This window comes from Lethenteron reissneri, chromosome 8 (assembly GCF_015708825.2).
Source record: "Lethenteron reissneri isolate LAM-NWPU_2019-01 chromosome 8, ASM1570882v1, whole genome shotgun sequence".
NCBI classification, from domain to species: Eukaryota; Metazoa; Chordata; class Hyperoartia; order Petromyzontiformes; family Petromyzontidae; genus Lethenteron; species Lethenteron reissneri.
The window spans coordinates 7,181,272-7,197,315 of record NC_083786.1 but is presented as its reverse complement, the minus strand read 5'-3'; the positions used below and the strand labels follow the sequence as shown (position 1 = coordinate 7,197,315).

Here is a 16,044-nt window from a genome sequence, read left to right as displayed (position 1 = left end):
CGAGTTCGATTCCCCGCTTCACGACCAATAACCCCCGTGAATATTCGATCCGGTTCTGAGCCTCCCCTACGCCTTGTGTGGCGATGGGGAGACAAAGGCGGTCGGGCGTGGTAGTGACTTACCTTCCCTGCCTTCATAATAAGTACGCGACCATAGCACTTGCCCCAACAGTCTATTGGATGCTACCCGGGGGATCTTTGTCTCTTTGTGTGTGTGTGGATGTATTGATTGATGTATGAGTGAATGCCAAAATGCATGCGAGGGATATCAGTATATGTGAGTGTGTGTGTGGATAAATGCGTGAACGTGTGTGGGCAAATGGATGCTTTGTGTGTGTGTTATGTAGCTGTTAGCGCGCTGCGTTACGAAACCCGGCGACCCCAGATCGATTCTCGCCCACAGTCAACACCAGTGGCGATTATGATCGGAATCGGTCCTGGGCATCGCCTAGGTCGACTCAGCATCAAATGGGTAACTGGTGCGATGTGTAAACAACGCTACTAGGGAGACAAAGGCGGCCAGGCGTGGTGCTGGCCACCCACCCTCTCTATCTTTGGCTTTGGTGGTGCAGTGGCGATATATGTTGAACTTCGTTCGCACCGTACGTTGCCACCCATGCGAATCGGAGGTGCGGTTAGGGCACTGGTGTTCATCTGAAACTGGTGCTGGACCTCTCCTAGGTCCACGCAACCCTAAAACGAGTGCGGTGTGTGTCAGCAAAACAAACCCCATCAGCACAGGAAACACAAAGACGGCCGGGCGGGCGTTGTTCTCGGCCACATCACCCCCTCGTGTGCCGTGTCGGCCTTCACAGGCACTCGTCAACAGGATCTATGAAGGCGCTTGCCCCAACAGCCTGTGTTAGACTACACTGGGGGATATCGGTCTTTTGGGTGAATATGTAAATGGGACGCGCCGATGAACGGACGGATGGGTCTACGGGGTGTGTGGGAAGTAGATTGTCCGATGTCGTTTGTAAGAATCGATGCTTAAAACCGATCTTAATCGAATCACCGTTGCGCGCTGCGACCGCTAAGCGAAGCGCGCACGTGCGCGTGTGTGTGTGCGCGTGTGTTTGGTGATTTGTAGAACAATACTCTGGGGAGAAGAGAGACAGAGAGGAGAAAACCTGGGCCCACTCGAAAAACACGGACACCCCCCCCCCCACCGCGTAGATGAAACGCGACACAGAGAGAGACACGTCCACAGAGAGATGCAGACAGATGCATAGAGACAGATACACACACAGAGGTACACATCGAGACATACACAGAGATACTGTTAGAGATGCACTTCCATCATCATCATCAACAATCGCCGTTCGCTACTCATTGTCTGAGACGTCCAACCCGGCGTGTACCAGACTAGGTACACTTTTAGGCCACGTCAAGTGTCGAAGTCTCGATGTTGGCAGGAGGTCACGGGAAAGTGCCATGGGTTGATTGAGATGACCGGCAGATGCACCACCCGTGTTCCCCAGTGTGTGTCACCTCGCTGCGTTCTAGACGCCCGGAACTCCGCTCGTTGTTGTGAGCGTCGCTCCTTGTTGTTGTTGGAGGGCGACTACCTCCAACTACCCAGTAGCATTTCTTCACGAGCATCCTCCACAGAGGCTGATCGCCAAATCCAATCAGCTCCACATCCTCCTGTACCACATCAGCTCCACATCCTCCTGTACCACATCAGCTCCAAATCAGCTCCATCTCTTCTCCAGCCCGTGCCGCGCCCGTTTAGCCCCCCATGTATCCGACCAAACAGAAGTGGCTGGGCATGCGGGCTACGTGACCCAGCCAACGCCTACACGCGGAAATATGCATGCACACAGGCAGACATGCATATCCATATGACAGCGATCCCCTATATATCCTTGTACAGCATGCTGGAGTGTGGCTGTTAGCGAGCACCTATTAACGCTGACACAGGAGATGGGTGACCAGCACCACGCTCGACCGCCTTTGTCTTCCCGGTGCCGATGCTCACACACCGCAGCAGGCAGTCATTTAAGGCTGAGTCAACCTAGGGGGAGGACCACTACGCATATCCATGCACGTGTACGTACGTTGGACTTTTTTCGTACCGTGCGTAGCCACCGGAGCTCATGGGAGGTACACAGATGCACACACGCTACAGGAGACGCGCGTGGTGGTGTTTCGAGGTGTTGATGATATCGCTGCACTCCGTGGCGCCTTAAATTCGCTCAATCTTTCTAGATTTGAAGTTTTCGTGACTGCAGGGATCCATACTCTTTGGTCCTTTCGGTAAAGTCACGTAGGTATAAAAAAATTTAATAAATGTATTTTATTTAAAATAAAAAAAGTATTTTATTTAAAATAAAAATGTATTTAAAATAAAGTAAATTTATTTTATTTAAAATAAATTTATTTTATTTAAAATAAAAATACATTTATTTAAATTTTTATGTCACGAATGTATAACAAATAAAATAAATGTATTTAATTTAAAATAACAAATTTATTTTATTTAAAATAAAATAAATGTATTTTATATACCTACATGACTTTACCGAAAGAACCAAAGAATATCGCTCAATCTTCCCGCCTGTCGCTTCACCCCGAATAACTGCGCCCGGTTCTACCCTATACGGCAGCAGTGTGTGTGTGTATAGAGACATCAACCGCATGGCGAGATGCGGCAACAGCTGGGGCACAGCTGCAGAACAGGAGGCCAGCTGCTCAACGCACAGCCACCGACGATACCACCGCTGATATTGCAAAGACAAAGACCCCCCGTGTAGCCTGCACATACTTCTGGGGCAAGTGCTGTTAGCGAGCACCTATGAAGGCCGCCGACACCGCGCCCGGCCGCTTTTGGCTCCGCAGTGGCGATGTTTACACATCGCACCAGGTACTCATTCGAGGCTAAGTCAACCTAGGGGAGGCTCAGGAACGATTTCAGATAATTGTCACCGGTGTTGGCCGTGAGCGAGAATCGAGCTCGGGTCGCTGGGTTCGTAGTGCAGCACGCTAACAGCTTCAAGTTCAAGTTCATTTATTAGGTATAGCCCTGTGAGCCATTCGGCTCTTGAATCGGGTGCAACCGCAACAAACAAAAACATGAACAAAAAACATCTTAAAGTGAATATGTGACTAAGTGCAAACAGAAAATCCAAGAAAAGACAGCAAAATATTGCACACTACCACACACGCACACACACCACAAAGTCATACACACACCCACGCCTATACACCACGTTGATACACACCATGCTGATACACGCACACCACCGACGTATCATGAACACCGTCTACTCACATGTCATCAACACACACCATCAATACATTAAATACATCACAACCCCCACTAACATGTGACACACACCACTACTAACACGCACACACACCACTAACACGCACAACACTATGACATCAGATACATCATACATCACACACACACCACTAACATGTAACACAAACACTCCACTAACACACACGCACAACATTATTAAATAAGTTACATCATACATCACACAACACGAACATGTCATAACACTCCACCTCTGTTACAGAGAGTAGGTTCACGGTTCGATTTCAGCAGCCGCCCTGATTAATACTGCGGGTGGAATAACCGTAATGTTACTACACTCCGTCTGTTTCAAAGAGGGACCTGATAAGATCTCCCAGACGTCATTGTCAAGACTAGGCTATCGTGTACCGGAAAATAAAAATAAAATACCCACACAGTACTTATTTGGGATTGTATACACAGTAGCAACCATCGCCCCCTACTGGCAGGCTAGTGCCCCATGTGACTTGCAAACGAGGCTCTATCCTTGGTTCATTGTGGTATCATCTGGTTACACGCAATCATCTTGGAACCTGAATAGATGCTTCACACATCAATACACACCCTAAACATGTACGTGGTGCTGTCAGTGGTAGGCATCACGGCACGTGGGATCCACACGTGTTGAAAGTTCTCCTCTGGCATGACAGGTTTTGGCGTTTTCCTCCTCCCACACGAAGCCAAACTCTCGTAACCAATTAGAGAATTCATGTCCGAGCATCTCAATGTAGCAAGCACCCTCCTGAATATGAGTCTTGAGACTCGGCGATATAATCATTGTCAGGCTTAGTTTTTTACTGAAGAGTCTAGTGATGGCTGGTAGACTGAGAGGTCTCACGTGACTGCGGTGGCGAGATGTTAACTACCTCGCCTGGTATACAGGAGGTCCTAGCAGCAGCCTCAGCCGCACCAACCTTACCTTAATAAATAAAAAACTCCGATCCAGGGGGCTACCCTTGCTCCTCCCCCCTCAACCAGTATATATACAAGGTCGGGTCTCTTGGAATTTCTCTTTACTTGATACAGCAATCGTGCTGTGACGGTTCCACCTGAAGACGGAAGCTTGTGTTGCCTCCGAAACGTCGTGATTTTTTATTTTACTTTTATTAATTTTAATTTATTTTTCACCTACGTGACTTTACCGAAAAAACCTAAGAGTATACAGGAGGTAGTTTGATCCCGATCCTAACGCCTGTATATTTTGAGTTTGCATGTTCTCCCCGTGGTCGCGTGGATTTTTATCCGGGTCCTCCAGTTTTTTCTTCCAAATGTATAGACATGCGTTTGGAGTATCTGGCTGCTATAAATGTCCACGTGATGATAAGCCACTGCGTTGAGCTATCATCACCTGTGGCCAGGTCGCTTCTGAGAAAGAGCTACATAGCATCGCTGGCCAATATTGATCCGGAAGGCCATTAAAATATTATTTCTTCTTGGATGTGCTTTTGTTTTCGTGGAACAGATACCCCCTTATCCATTAAGTACACACGTAAACAGTGTTTTAATTTGATCAATGTGACTCTTGGTACAGATACGTTAATTTAATTGAATAAAATACATTTACACGTACGTAACAATTTTTCTCAACTTAGTATCTTAATTCATTATGATGGTCTCCCTTGCCAGCACCAAAATATAAGAATACGTAGACGCTTACCCCGATCCCTCATTACTCTGATAGTGGCATTGTCTTTGAGCTGTACGCCTTTTGGCGTCCTCTGGTTGTACACCGTTTGAAACTCGGCTCAAAAGAAAGCTGTCTCTGGTGTAGACCAATCAATTTCAAGGACAATGCATATATTAGCAGAGTATGTTTTTTGTTTGCATTTTGACCACAAGTATTGTGGTTAATGCAGACACGGTTCCTCGTAAAAAGGTTTCAGTTTTGTTGCCAGAAAAATGGGGAAACCCCTATTCTTATACCTTAATTCAACTTACTAGTACGTATTTGCTTATATCAATGCTTTGACATGCTGGCACTGCGTACCGATACATTGCACTGTGTAGATTTGAAGCTTTCGTGACTGCAAGGATTCATACTCTTAGGTTTTTTCGGTAAAGTCACGTAGGTAAAAATAAATAATATTAATTAAAATAATATAATAATAGAAATAAAATTATAAATCACGACGTTTCACAGGCAACACAAGTCTCCGTCATCAGGTGGGACAGTCCACAGCTAGATTTACTGTATCAAGCGAGGCATCATTTTTATTATTTATTTTTACCTACGTGACTTTACCGAAAAAAACCTAAGAGTATTGCACTGTGTACCAACACATGGACGTCTCCCTACCCAATATGGCCTCAGGGAATTGCAATCGTGTGTCACGTGGCTCGCTCCCACGTGCCCACATCTGACCATTGTGATTGGGCCAGGGCCTCCCGGGGAGGCTGAACCAATGACGGGTCTGCTGCCCGCCCTACCCGCTGCAATGGGGCAACAAATCAATTCATTGATTCGTTCATTGGAATTATTTTTGCTGCACTGCCCTCTGCTGACAGCCTCCGAGATCGACCCGCACGGCTGTCGCGACAAGACCCTCAATCCAGCAGTTGATTGATCATGGCCGATGGTGAACCATGATGGGGCCGGTGAAACGACGCGTTGTCCAATACAATTGTTGGCAGTAGTTGGGGCTGTTGGGGCACGTGACGGCGAGGAGTGATGCACGTGTGGAACGTCGGATTTCTTTCGCACCGTACGTAGGCAACCCGTGCTAATCGGAGGGGATGATAACGAGGTGGCAGCCGAAGGAGGTGACGAGTCTGAGAGATTATAAACGCCCCCAGGGAGATGGAGCGATGCCGTGCGTGTGCTGTAAGCCTGTCTGTATGTTGAACTTTTTTCGCACCGTACGCAGGCAACCGTTGCTAATCGGAGGTGCGGCGGGGGGGGGATAAGGACAACAAACTAACACACAAAAAGGTGCTAGGTGGACTATTAACATCGTGGTATTGCGAGAGATGGCGACGGTTCAGGGATGAAGTTGTCGTCATCATCCAGCAGTGGATTGATCATGACCGACAACGACGATGAGATTCCCGGATCGATTCCTGGAATCGAAAGCTTCGCGAATCGATTCAGAGAGAATCGATTCCACACGTTGCGGTCATGGCTTACCGCTTCAATGGGGTCACGCAGCGTCTGGCGGGCGCCTCTCCTCAAGCCGCCTACTGCCCACAGGTGAGACAAGCTGACCACCTGGAGATACAAAGACGGCCGGAGCGACCCCCACCACCCCCCCCCCCCCCGTTGTGTCTCTCTCACGGCCGTCTTTGTATCCCCAACCCGAAACCCTTGAAACAAGTCCCAAAAGCCTCGGATTTAGGCTTCATTTAGAAATCGAAGTTCGTATTAGCAACGGCGGCATCTGATTGGCTGTTGTAGCACCACGTGCTCGGATATTCTTCGTCGTGATTGGATGTACGGCCACCGCAGTGCGGATCCAAACTATAAAATGTAAACGATTTCTGAATTTTAAAAATGCCGTGTTCGCTCCACTGCTGGATGATGCCTCGCCGTGTCGCTCGGTCAAGGCGGTGAGCGCGACCATACCTCACCACGCGCGTCGATGCGGATAGGAGCCACCCCAATGCCCCAGGATAGCACACAAGGCCGGTATCGACTTTCTTTGGAGGCCTTCACGCAGCAGTGGATAGAGCGTGGCCGTCGATAATGATCGTGTGTGTGTTGTGGTGTATGTATGTTGAACTTCTTATGCACCGTACGTAACCAAACGTGCTAATCGGAGGTGCGGGGGAAGGACAACAAACTATGGGTTTCTGTTTGAGTCTATGGTCAACCGTGTGAGTCTATGGTTATCCGCGTGAGTCGATGGGTCTCTGTGTGAGTCTATGGGTCTCTGTGTGAGTCTATGGGTCTCCGTCTGAGTCTATGGGTCTCTGTGGGAGTCTATGGGTCTCTGTGTGAGTCTATGGGTCTTTGTGTGAGTCTGTGGGTCTCTGTGCGAGTCTATGGGTCTCTGTGCCAGTCTATGGGTCTCTGTGTGAGTCTATGGGTCTCTGTGTGAGTCTATGGGTTTCTGTGTGAGTCTATGGGTCTCTTTGTGAGTATGGATCTCTGTGTGAGTCTATTCTATGGTCTCTGTGTGAGTCTATGGGTCTCTGTGTGAGTCTATGGGTTTCTGTGTGAGTCTATGGGTCTCTTTGTGAGTATGGATCTCTGTGTGAGTCTATGGGTCTCTGTGTGAGTCTATGGGTCTCCGTCTGAGTCTATGGGTCTCTGTGGGAGTCTATGGGTCTCTGTGTGAGTCTATGGGTCTCTGTGTGAGTCTATGGGTTTCTGTGTGAGTCTATGGGTCTCTTTGTGAGTATGGATCTCTGTGTGAGTCTATGGGTCTCTGTGTGAGTCTATGGGTCTCCGTCTGAGTCTATGGGTCTCTGTGTGAGTCTATGGGTCTTTGTGTGAGTCTGTGGGTCTCTGTGCGAGTCTATGGGTCTCTGTGCGAGTCTATGGGTCTCTGTGCCAGTCTATGGGTCTCTGTGTGAGTCTATGGGTCTCTGTGTGAGTCTATGGGTTTCTGTGTGAGTCTATGGGTCTCTTTGTGAGTATGGATCTCTGTGGGAGTCTATGGGTCTCTGTGTGAGTCTATGGGTCTTTCACACCGTACGTAGCCACCCGCGCTAATCGGAGGTGCAGGAGGACAACAAACTAAACACAAAAAAGCAGTTTGAAAGAAACATGTTTTTAATTTAGATTTAAATTGCATAGCTCCAGTGGCTTCCTAAAAAATACTCCAACACACACACAGTACAAGCATAGCCTCTTGGGCAGTGTATATTAGGCTATTCCCTTACCAGTCTGAAGCTTCCTCCCGCAGTGGATAGGGGGTACAGCTGGTGCATCTACCGGTCATCTCAGTCAGCCAACCCATGGCACCTGGTTTTGTCCCGAGACCTCCTGTCAGCGAGCCTTCGACACTTTACGTGGCCTCAAAGTGCACCTGGCCTGGCACAGGCGTTATGGTGACGTCACCTTCACTTAGTGGCGAATGGTGTCGTATTTGGTACCTGCTGTCATCTCTTTCAGCCAGTAAACGCGCAACTTTTTCCCGACGTATAGCACCGACGTTAAGCCGCCGATGACGCCGGCCCATGTCAACCAACGTTGGCCCAAGGTTACATGTTTGCCTGTCCCCCACCCCCCCCCCCCCCCCCCAGGGCTTGCGGGGAGCCGTACCCGCTGAATCACCCCCCATGGTGTTTTCCGGGTCGGTGAAGGCCGCCTCGGAAGCGAGTCAACCGGCGTTCTTGGGGAAGAACAGAGTCCCCGAGCTGCAGAAATTCTTCCAGGTAAGAGGGCTTAAGACGCTTCGCGAAGCACAGAAGCACCCCCAAACCATCTGGGGGTCATTTATAACCTCCCCACACGGTGGCAAGATGTTAACTACTTCGCCTGGGAAACAGGAGGATGTGGGTTCCATCACGACCCTGACGATGCCTGCTGTATATTTGTAATTTGCGGTGTCTCTCTCCCCATGGTTGCGTAGATTTTTCTCGGGGTCCTCTGGTTTTTCCCTCCACATTTAGAATCAGCATCACACCTTTAGGGTGTTTGGCTGCTATACATTTCCACATGATGATAATCCACTTCGTTGAGCTATCGTTTGTAGCCAGGCAAAATAGTTAAGTTTTAGTTTAACATTCTTGTATTCTTGGAAAGCAGGTAACACATGTTTTGCCGAATCCATTCGCGTGTGCGTGATCCTTCTCCTTCCTCTTCTCATTGCGCCAGCGAGCAGACGGGCTGCCCGTGCACCTCAAGCGCGGCATGGCCGACCGGCTGCTCTACCGCACCACCATGGGGCTCACCGTGGGCGGCACCATCTACTGCCTCATCGCACTGCTCATGGCGGCGCGGCCACAGAAGAACTGACGGAACCACGTGACCTCGGTAGCCTCGGCGACGACGACGACGAGGTGGTGGAGGAGGACGGGGTTGCGTGGGGGAGGAGGGAAATTTGGGGAGGGCAAACACCTCGTCCTCTAAACCAAAAACCGTGTCGCCTCGTGGGCACGACAAGCGAAGGGCGGCGGCCCACGAAACGAACAGCTCTTCTCTTGTAGCTTCACCTGTTAGGCTCCGTGCTCTGGGCAGCCGCACGTGGTAGCCAGTTTAAATTCTTCGTGACTAGGAGGTGGCCGGGAGGTGCGGGGTTCAGAGAGCCCAGCTGGAACCGGCGAGATCCTCGTTCCACATCCAGGCAGCCGCTCGTGGTTAAACTGGGTTCTGGCCGGTCAGTGAGAGCGAGGGCAGGAGGCACGCAGGACCGGTTTCTGGCATCACTCGCCACCTATGTGAGCCATGACCAGGAACGTGGGTTCACAGTGCGTTGTGCGCTAATCACTCCGCCGCCACCGCCACTAAATTATAACAGTGTCATTTGTTTACCCAGGAAAATCCTCCTACTGAGTCTGAAGATTAATTTTCAGGAGTCGGTTCTGCGATAGTTGGGATGTTTGGCAAATTCCGTGAATGAGAGTTTGGGTTCGTGTGCCAACCACGCAGAGAAGGGGGTAACAATGAGTGCCACATCGAGGCCCACAGACTCACGTAGAGACCCATAGACTTAACATACAGACCCACAGACTCGCATAGACTGCGCTGCGATTAAACCGAGTTCTCGCATGTAGCGAGTTTACATGGTCTCGGCCCAGTCACCAAAAACTCAGAATCGACATTCATCTTGGAGGAATCCAGTAGGCGCAGGTCAAAAACGGTCCAACAACAACGTCACAACGTTACAACTGCACACGAAAGAAACACATTTGGCTCCGTCACTTAATTTAGCTAAACTCCAGCTTCGAGAATAAATAGTTCTGTTAGACTGTCATAGGAAGAGCGTTACTCGTTGGCAGGGTGGGTGGGAAAGTGCTGACCCCTGCTGGGCGGATCGGAGCTCACTGATAAGATATCGAAGTAGCTCTGTGGTTTCCACTTCCACGGGCCGTTCGGTCATCACGAAGGGGGTTACACTTTTGCTCTGCGAGAGTTCCTCACGGATTCTTCTTCGTCTCTCATGGCGCGACGCCGATGAGCACGATCATGACGACGTGGAGGACAGCCCCGGTATGTAGCTACAAGATAAGAGCTGTTAAATTTGAATTTAAAGCTTTCGTGACTGCAGGGATTCATACTATTGGTTCTTTCGGTAAAGTCACGTAGAAGGGAAATAATAAAATAAATCAATGTATCATTTTTAAATTATTTTAAAAAGATATAATTTTAATAATTTTATTATTTCCCTTCTACTGTTACTTTACCAAAAGAACCAAGAATATAAGAGCTGTTTATCACCTTAGGAACGCTCCCTCTCTTAACTCCAGCAGTTCGCAAATGACCAACTCTAAAGTAGTAAATAAATGACGTCTCATCGCGATTGTACGACAGTTGTGGCACATGTTGAAGTGTGCTTAGTGGGACCACAGGGAGGTGTGTGTGTGTGAACGTCTGTGTGTATCAGGGAAAAGCTAAATACTGCAATACGATGCGGATGTATATATCGCGGTGTCTACATGCGACTGCAGCCTGTACGGAACCGGTGGGCGTATTTATTTTATACAGAGAGATAGAAAGTCGGTAAGTCATTGGCAGAGGAAAGAAGAGAGGTCTCTCTTGTGAATTTGTCTCTCTATGTGAGTCGGTTTCTGCGAGTCTATGGGGTTGCTAGGTAAGTCGATGGGTGTCTACGCAATACAATTACTGTTTGGATTTACAGAGTGTCGTATCTGCGACCGCATCTCAGGATACTGTACAGAACCAGTGGGCTTGTTAATTGTGTCGAGAGAGAGGCAGTCAGTCACCAGTCTCCATGTGACTATGGGTCTCTGTGTGAGTCTATGGGTCTCCATGTGAGTCTGTGGGTCTTAGTGAGTCTATGATTCTCTTTGTGAGTCTATGGGTCTCCATGTGAGTCTGTGGGTCTCAGTGAGTATATGGTTCTCTTTGTGAGTGTAGGGGTCTCCATTTGAGTGTCTGGTTCTTTTTGTGAGTGTAGGGTCTCCATGTGAGTCTATGGGTCTCTTTGTGAGTCTATGGGTCTCTTTGTGAGTCTATTGGTCTCTTTGTGAGTGTATGGGTCTCCATTTGAGTCTGTGGGTCTCAGTGAGTCTGTGGTTCGTTTTGTGAGTCTATGGGTCTCCATGTGAGTCTATGGTTCTCTTTGTGAGTCTGTGGGTCTCAGTGAGTCTGTGGTTCTCTTTGTGAGTCTATGGGTCTCCATGTGAGTCTGTGGGTCTCCATGTTTGCTCGAGAGAGAGAGGCAGACAGTCATCGGCAGGTGGGAAGCTTTTGAGCCGGGACTTGAATAGAGGCAGGGAGCCCACAGCACGGATGGCTTGGGGGTGGAGTTCCAGGCAATGGGGCAGCACAGGAGAATGAGCGACCTCCCACTGAGCGAAGGGTGACTTGGAGGGGGGGGGGCTAGCACGCAGTCTGCTGAGAGCGCTGGTTGGTAAAATGATGAGTTGCGTTCAAAATCACGAGTGGCACTCACAATGGTAATTGCCATTCTAGTGTTCAGCTAACAATGCTGCTGTAATTGTAATTATAGTTCACACCAGATCTGGCTTGAAGCTTCGGTTAATGAGAATAAAAAGGACTTACAAAGACTCCATCATCTGTGCGTCATCATGGCACTCCCGTAGCATCACTGTGACATTACTCCCACACGGTTTTAATCCGAGTTGGAATCTTTATTTAGCCTGAGAGAATCCGTGCCAGTGATGTCACGACGGGTGCTGTCGAAAGGTGCATGACCCTGACTTAAAACAATTTTTTCTCACAAACGAATCTTTAGTCACGTACGGGACAGCTGGGAATCCACAACTTAGGTGCATAGCTACAAGATGAGAGCGGTTTGATTTAAACTTAAAAATGACCAAAAACTTGATAGGGACCCATGGTAAAGGTTGGGACACAATGCTTTGGTTCGGGATTGTACAGTGTAATTGCAAACAAATGAAATGAAAACCTACGACACTTTATACTCATGCCAGGAACGACGTGTGGTGTGGGTGGGTCCAGTGGGGAGCGGTGGCGCAGTGGTTAGCGCACTACGCTACGAACCCGGTGACCCGACTTCGATTCCCGCTCACGACCAAAAACAGTGGGGAATATTTGAACCGGTTCGGCCTCCCCTGGGTCGACTCAGCCTTAAATGAGTACCTGGTGGGTTGTGTTAAACATTTGCACTAGGAAGACAAAGGCGGCCACCCACCCCGTCGGGTGACACGGCCTTCATAGGTGCTGCTCGCTAACAGCAACTGTTCAAGGCTATGAAAGGGATCTTTGTACTTTGACGTATGCGTGTGTGCTTGTGTGTGTGTGTCCAGCAACGGACACACATTCACCTGCGTTGCAGGCCTGAGTGGACACACACACACACCTGGTGCGTTGTTGATAGAAGCTGCCTGCCGTAAATGACAGTTTAAACCAAGGCCGGGTTAACCTTTGACTTACCTGAGCGCCGCATCGGACTTTTCAAATTCCTTTGGTGAACAGCCATACGTACAAAAAAATACGAAGGACACCCATGTAGCCTTGACAGACCGTTGGGGCAAGTGCTGTTAGCGAGCACCTAATAAGGCCGGCATGGCATGCGAGGGGGTGGGTGGCCAATACCACGCCCGGCCGCCTTTGTCTCCCGTGAGCGGGAATTCAACTCGGGTTTCTGGGTTAGCAGCGGAGCGTGCTGACCGCTACACGACCGCTGCCCACACACGAACGCACACAGCACCTCGGCCACTTCTGTCAGTGTGCCGGAAACGCAGTGGCAAACGGGACTGAGCGTGCCGCCAACAATATAAAAGGCGCCTGTCTGTCCGCCGGACTGGCCGTCCGTCAGGCTGTCTGTCCAAGGCTTTGTGAAACATTTCTCCTGCGGAGGGAGCTGGTAGGAACGTTGGGTTGCTCGGTCAATGGCCAGGGTCAACGACGGCGTGGTGTATTCCGCAAATATGGCCGACTGTGAGGGCGGGCACAAGCCGGCGTGAGTAGGTTAAACGTTGAGTTTTATAAGGGCAGAGTTTGGTACGAGGATTTTCAGGAACATTCCCCTCTCGTACCCGATCGGTGTGGGGCCAAGATCCTGGCAGTGACGGCTGGAATACCGCAGCTCTCTGACGTTGTCTTCAGGTTGGCGCCTCGCATTTGTTCGAAATTATGGTGTCCCGACGTTTCGCTCCACACGCCGAGAGCAGCTTCAGGGAGCTTCTTCGCGGGGGGGGGGGGGGGCAGAGGGCGAAGGGGCTGGAGAAGTAAAGGAGCAAAGCTTCTCTCGGCACGTGCAGCGAAGCGTCCGGGCGTCGTGCCGAACAACGCCAAAGCGGCGCAGCCCGGAAGCCCGCCGGAGAGCAGTGCAGGGCAGTGCAGCCCTGAGAGCAAACGCAGCGCTGGGCAGCACAGATCAATATTACATGCGGGCTGTTTGCAAGCGGTGGCCGCGCGGCCGTGCGAAGTGGAAGTCTAGGGCCGTGCCCTGCCCGTGGTCCGTACGGTCACTACCCCTGATTTAAGCCAGTGCATGGAGACAGCATTGTCAGGCGAGGGTGCTTCAAGACAATGTTAACACTTATATGGGACTATCGTTTTTAATGGAAAAAGAACGGATAATACACTGTCACGTGATAACGAATGTATATGAATAGCTTTAAAAAGTCTGGACTTGTTAGCCATTATTGTCAATGCGTGCCCTGGAATATATTCTCCGGCACATTTCTTGCGGTTTTGTTGCAAATTCTCAGCAGTGTGAATATTCTTTTGAAGCACCAGTTTTCCAGTGAAGCAATACTCGACTGACCGGGTGAATAAGGCATTAACGCGTTGAGCCGTCAATCGTATCAATTGCTGTGTCGTGAGAATGTAACCCTTCCGTGGCGAGAATAACGTGTGATAAATAATTATAATTAATGCACGCACCTCGGTCAATCCACTGCTGGACGAAGGCCTCGGCAAACGGTGAATAACCTTCATTGGCTTATGGGCCCTGTGCAAAGAATGAATGGGACCACCCCTCTCTACAACTCTCTTCGTAGCCCAGTACTTGGGCCCAGGGCCGTGGGGCCCGGGGAAAATCCCACTGTGTGGGCTCCCCCCCCCCCCCCACCGACGCCTTCAACCTAAACCGAAAGTATTATATCGGACGCCGTGACATCAAAGCGCGGGGCCCCCCACAGTGCAGGGCCCAGGGCGATCGCCCCGATTCGCCGGTTTACCCTTGGGACATGTCTGCCTGGGGCCGTCCGCAGAGGTCGCAAATGGGTTTTGATTCCTTACCCGTACCCGGCCGCACCAGGGTCGCAAATGGGTACGGCCGGGTACGGGTACCCGTTCCCTACCCATACCCTACCCGAAATGAGTGACAAATGGTTACTCACCAGTGACTCACGGCCTACCCGTACCCGGCCGCACCAGGGTCGCAGACGGCTACCCGGCCGGGTACGGGTAGCCGGGTATCGGGTAGGGTACGGGTATCGGGTACCCGGTTGCGACCTCTGGCCGTCCGGCACGTGGGCCCCGGGTGCGGTTGCACCGCCCTGCGCACTACTCGATAGCTACCTACGCCGCTGTTCACACGCCGCACCGGTCGTGGGGGTTGTTTGACCATAATTCACCGTGCTGGTTATGTGCAGCTTGGTCACGTCGGAGGTGGCATGACAGGATCCAGGTAGGACCGGTTTAATTATTGCTGTCCACTGGTGTGAGCCGTGATCGTGGCCACGTGGGGGAGGCAAGGTCAGGGGTCGGCAACCAAAATAACAAGGAGACATTTTTGTTCGAATTCAGTCAAACTGAATATTTCAAGAGCCGAAATGCGCGTGAATGCGGACACGCGCATTCACGTCACGAAGCAACCGCAAAGAGGCGCGTGCGGCCCTGGAGCCGACCACTGGGCTCGGTGATGGAGGGGGGCTTGAGTAGCTCTGGGCAGGGACGTAGACAGCCCGCACCTCCACGTAGGGGAAGCAATAAACACTCGGCGATGTGTAATGGCACGGTTGGTTTCTGTGAATAAAGAGAGTCTATTTTAACGTGGTCGTTGACTTAATAAAGCATGTGCTGCTGCCGCTTCTGCTGCTTCCGGCTGAATTGCTCGGTATGTGTGCGTCCTGCAGTGCGTGTGAGATCTGGACAAAGTCCCATCGGTGAGCTCCGGCAGACAAGGGTGCTTTGGCTGGGTCATGTAGCCCGCGTGCCCAGTCACCGCATGCCTAAACAGCTTTTGTTCGGCCGGATGGAGGGGGCTAAACGGGCGCGGCACGGGCTCGAGAAGAGATGGAGTGATGTGGTACAGGAGGATGTGGAGCTGAGTGGACTTGTCGATGACTGGTACCAGCGGTGTCAAGATCAGCTTCTGTGGAGGAAGCTCGTGAAGGACGCTACTGGGCAGTTGGAGGCAGTCGTTATCAACAACAACGGAGGGCGGATGAACGACGCTCACAACAACGAGCGGAGCGCCGGGTGGCTGAAGCACAGCAAGTTGGCACAGTAGGGGGCACAGGTGGTGCATCAGCCAGTCATCTCAGTCGGTCGACCCGTGGCACCTGGGTCTGCCCCGTGACCTGCCAGCGGGCATTCGACACTTCACGTGGCCTCAAGGTGCACATAGCCTGGCACAAGCGTCGTGGTGACGTCACCGCCACTTAGTGGCGAATGGCTACTGTTGTTGTGAGACTGGGACTCCAAGTGTCGAAGGGGGTCCACTTTTGGCAGGAGCG

At 50.7% G+C, this 16,044-nt stretch overlaps 1 protein-coding gene across 1 annotated transcript; it reads left to right on the top strand.

The window, feature by feature from the left end:
- Window positions 1-6,368: 6,368 nt before the first annotated feature.
- On the top strand, window positions 6,369-10,534 carry LOC133363036 (cytochrome c oxidase subunit 7A-related protein, mitochondrial). Its single transcript, XM_061582049.1, has 3 exons — window positions 6,369-6,490; window positions 8,488-8,619; window positions 9,062-10,534. Exons 1-3 carry the CDS (start codon window positions 6,419-6,421, stop codon window positions 9,200-9,202), a joined length of 345 nt encoding a protein of 114 aa, XP_061438033.1. The 5' UTR covers window positions 6,369-6,418; the 3' UTR covers window positions 9,203-10,534.
- Window positions 10,535-16,044: the final 5,510 nt, after the last annotated feature.

Bases quoted from the DNA above. Each gene is read 5' to 3' on its own strand.
- LOC133363036 (XM_061582049.1), top strand. From the start codon at position 6,419: ATGGCTTACCGCTTCAATGGGGTCACGCAGCGTCTGGCGGGCGCCTCT. The intron at 6,491-8,487 runs GTGAGACAAGCT...CCCCCCCCCCAG, and splicing joins AAGCCGCCTACTGCCCACAG to GGCTTGCGGGGAGCCGTACC. The intron at 8,620-9,061 runs GTAAGAGGGCTT...TCATTGCGCCAG, and splicing joins AGCTGCAGAAATTCTTCCAG to CGAGCAGACGGGCTGCCCGT.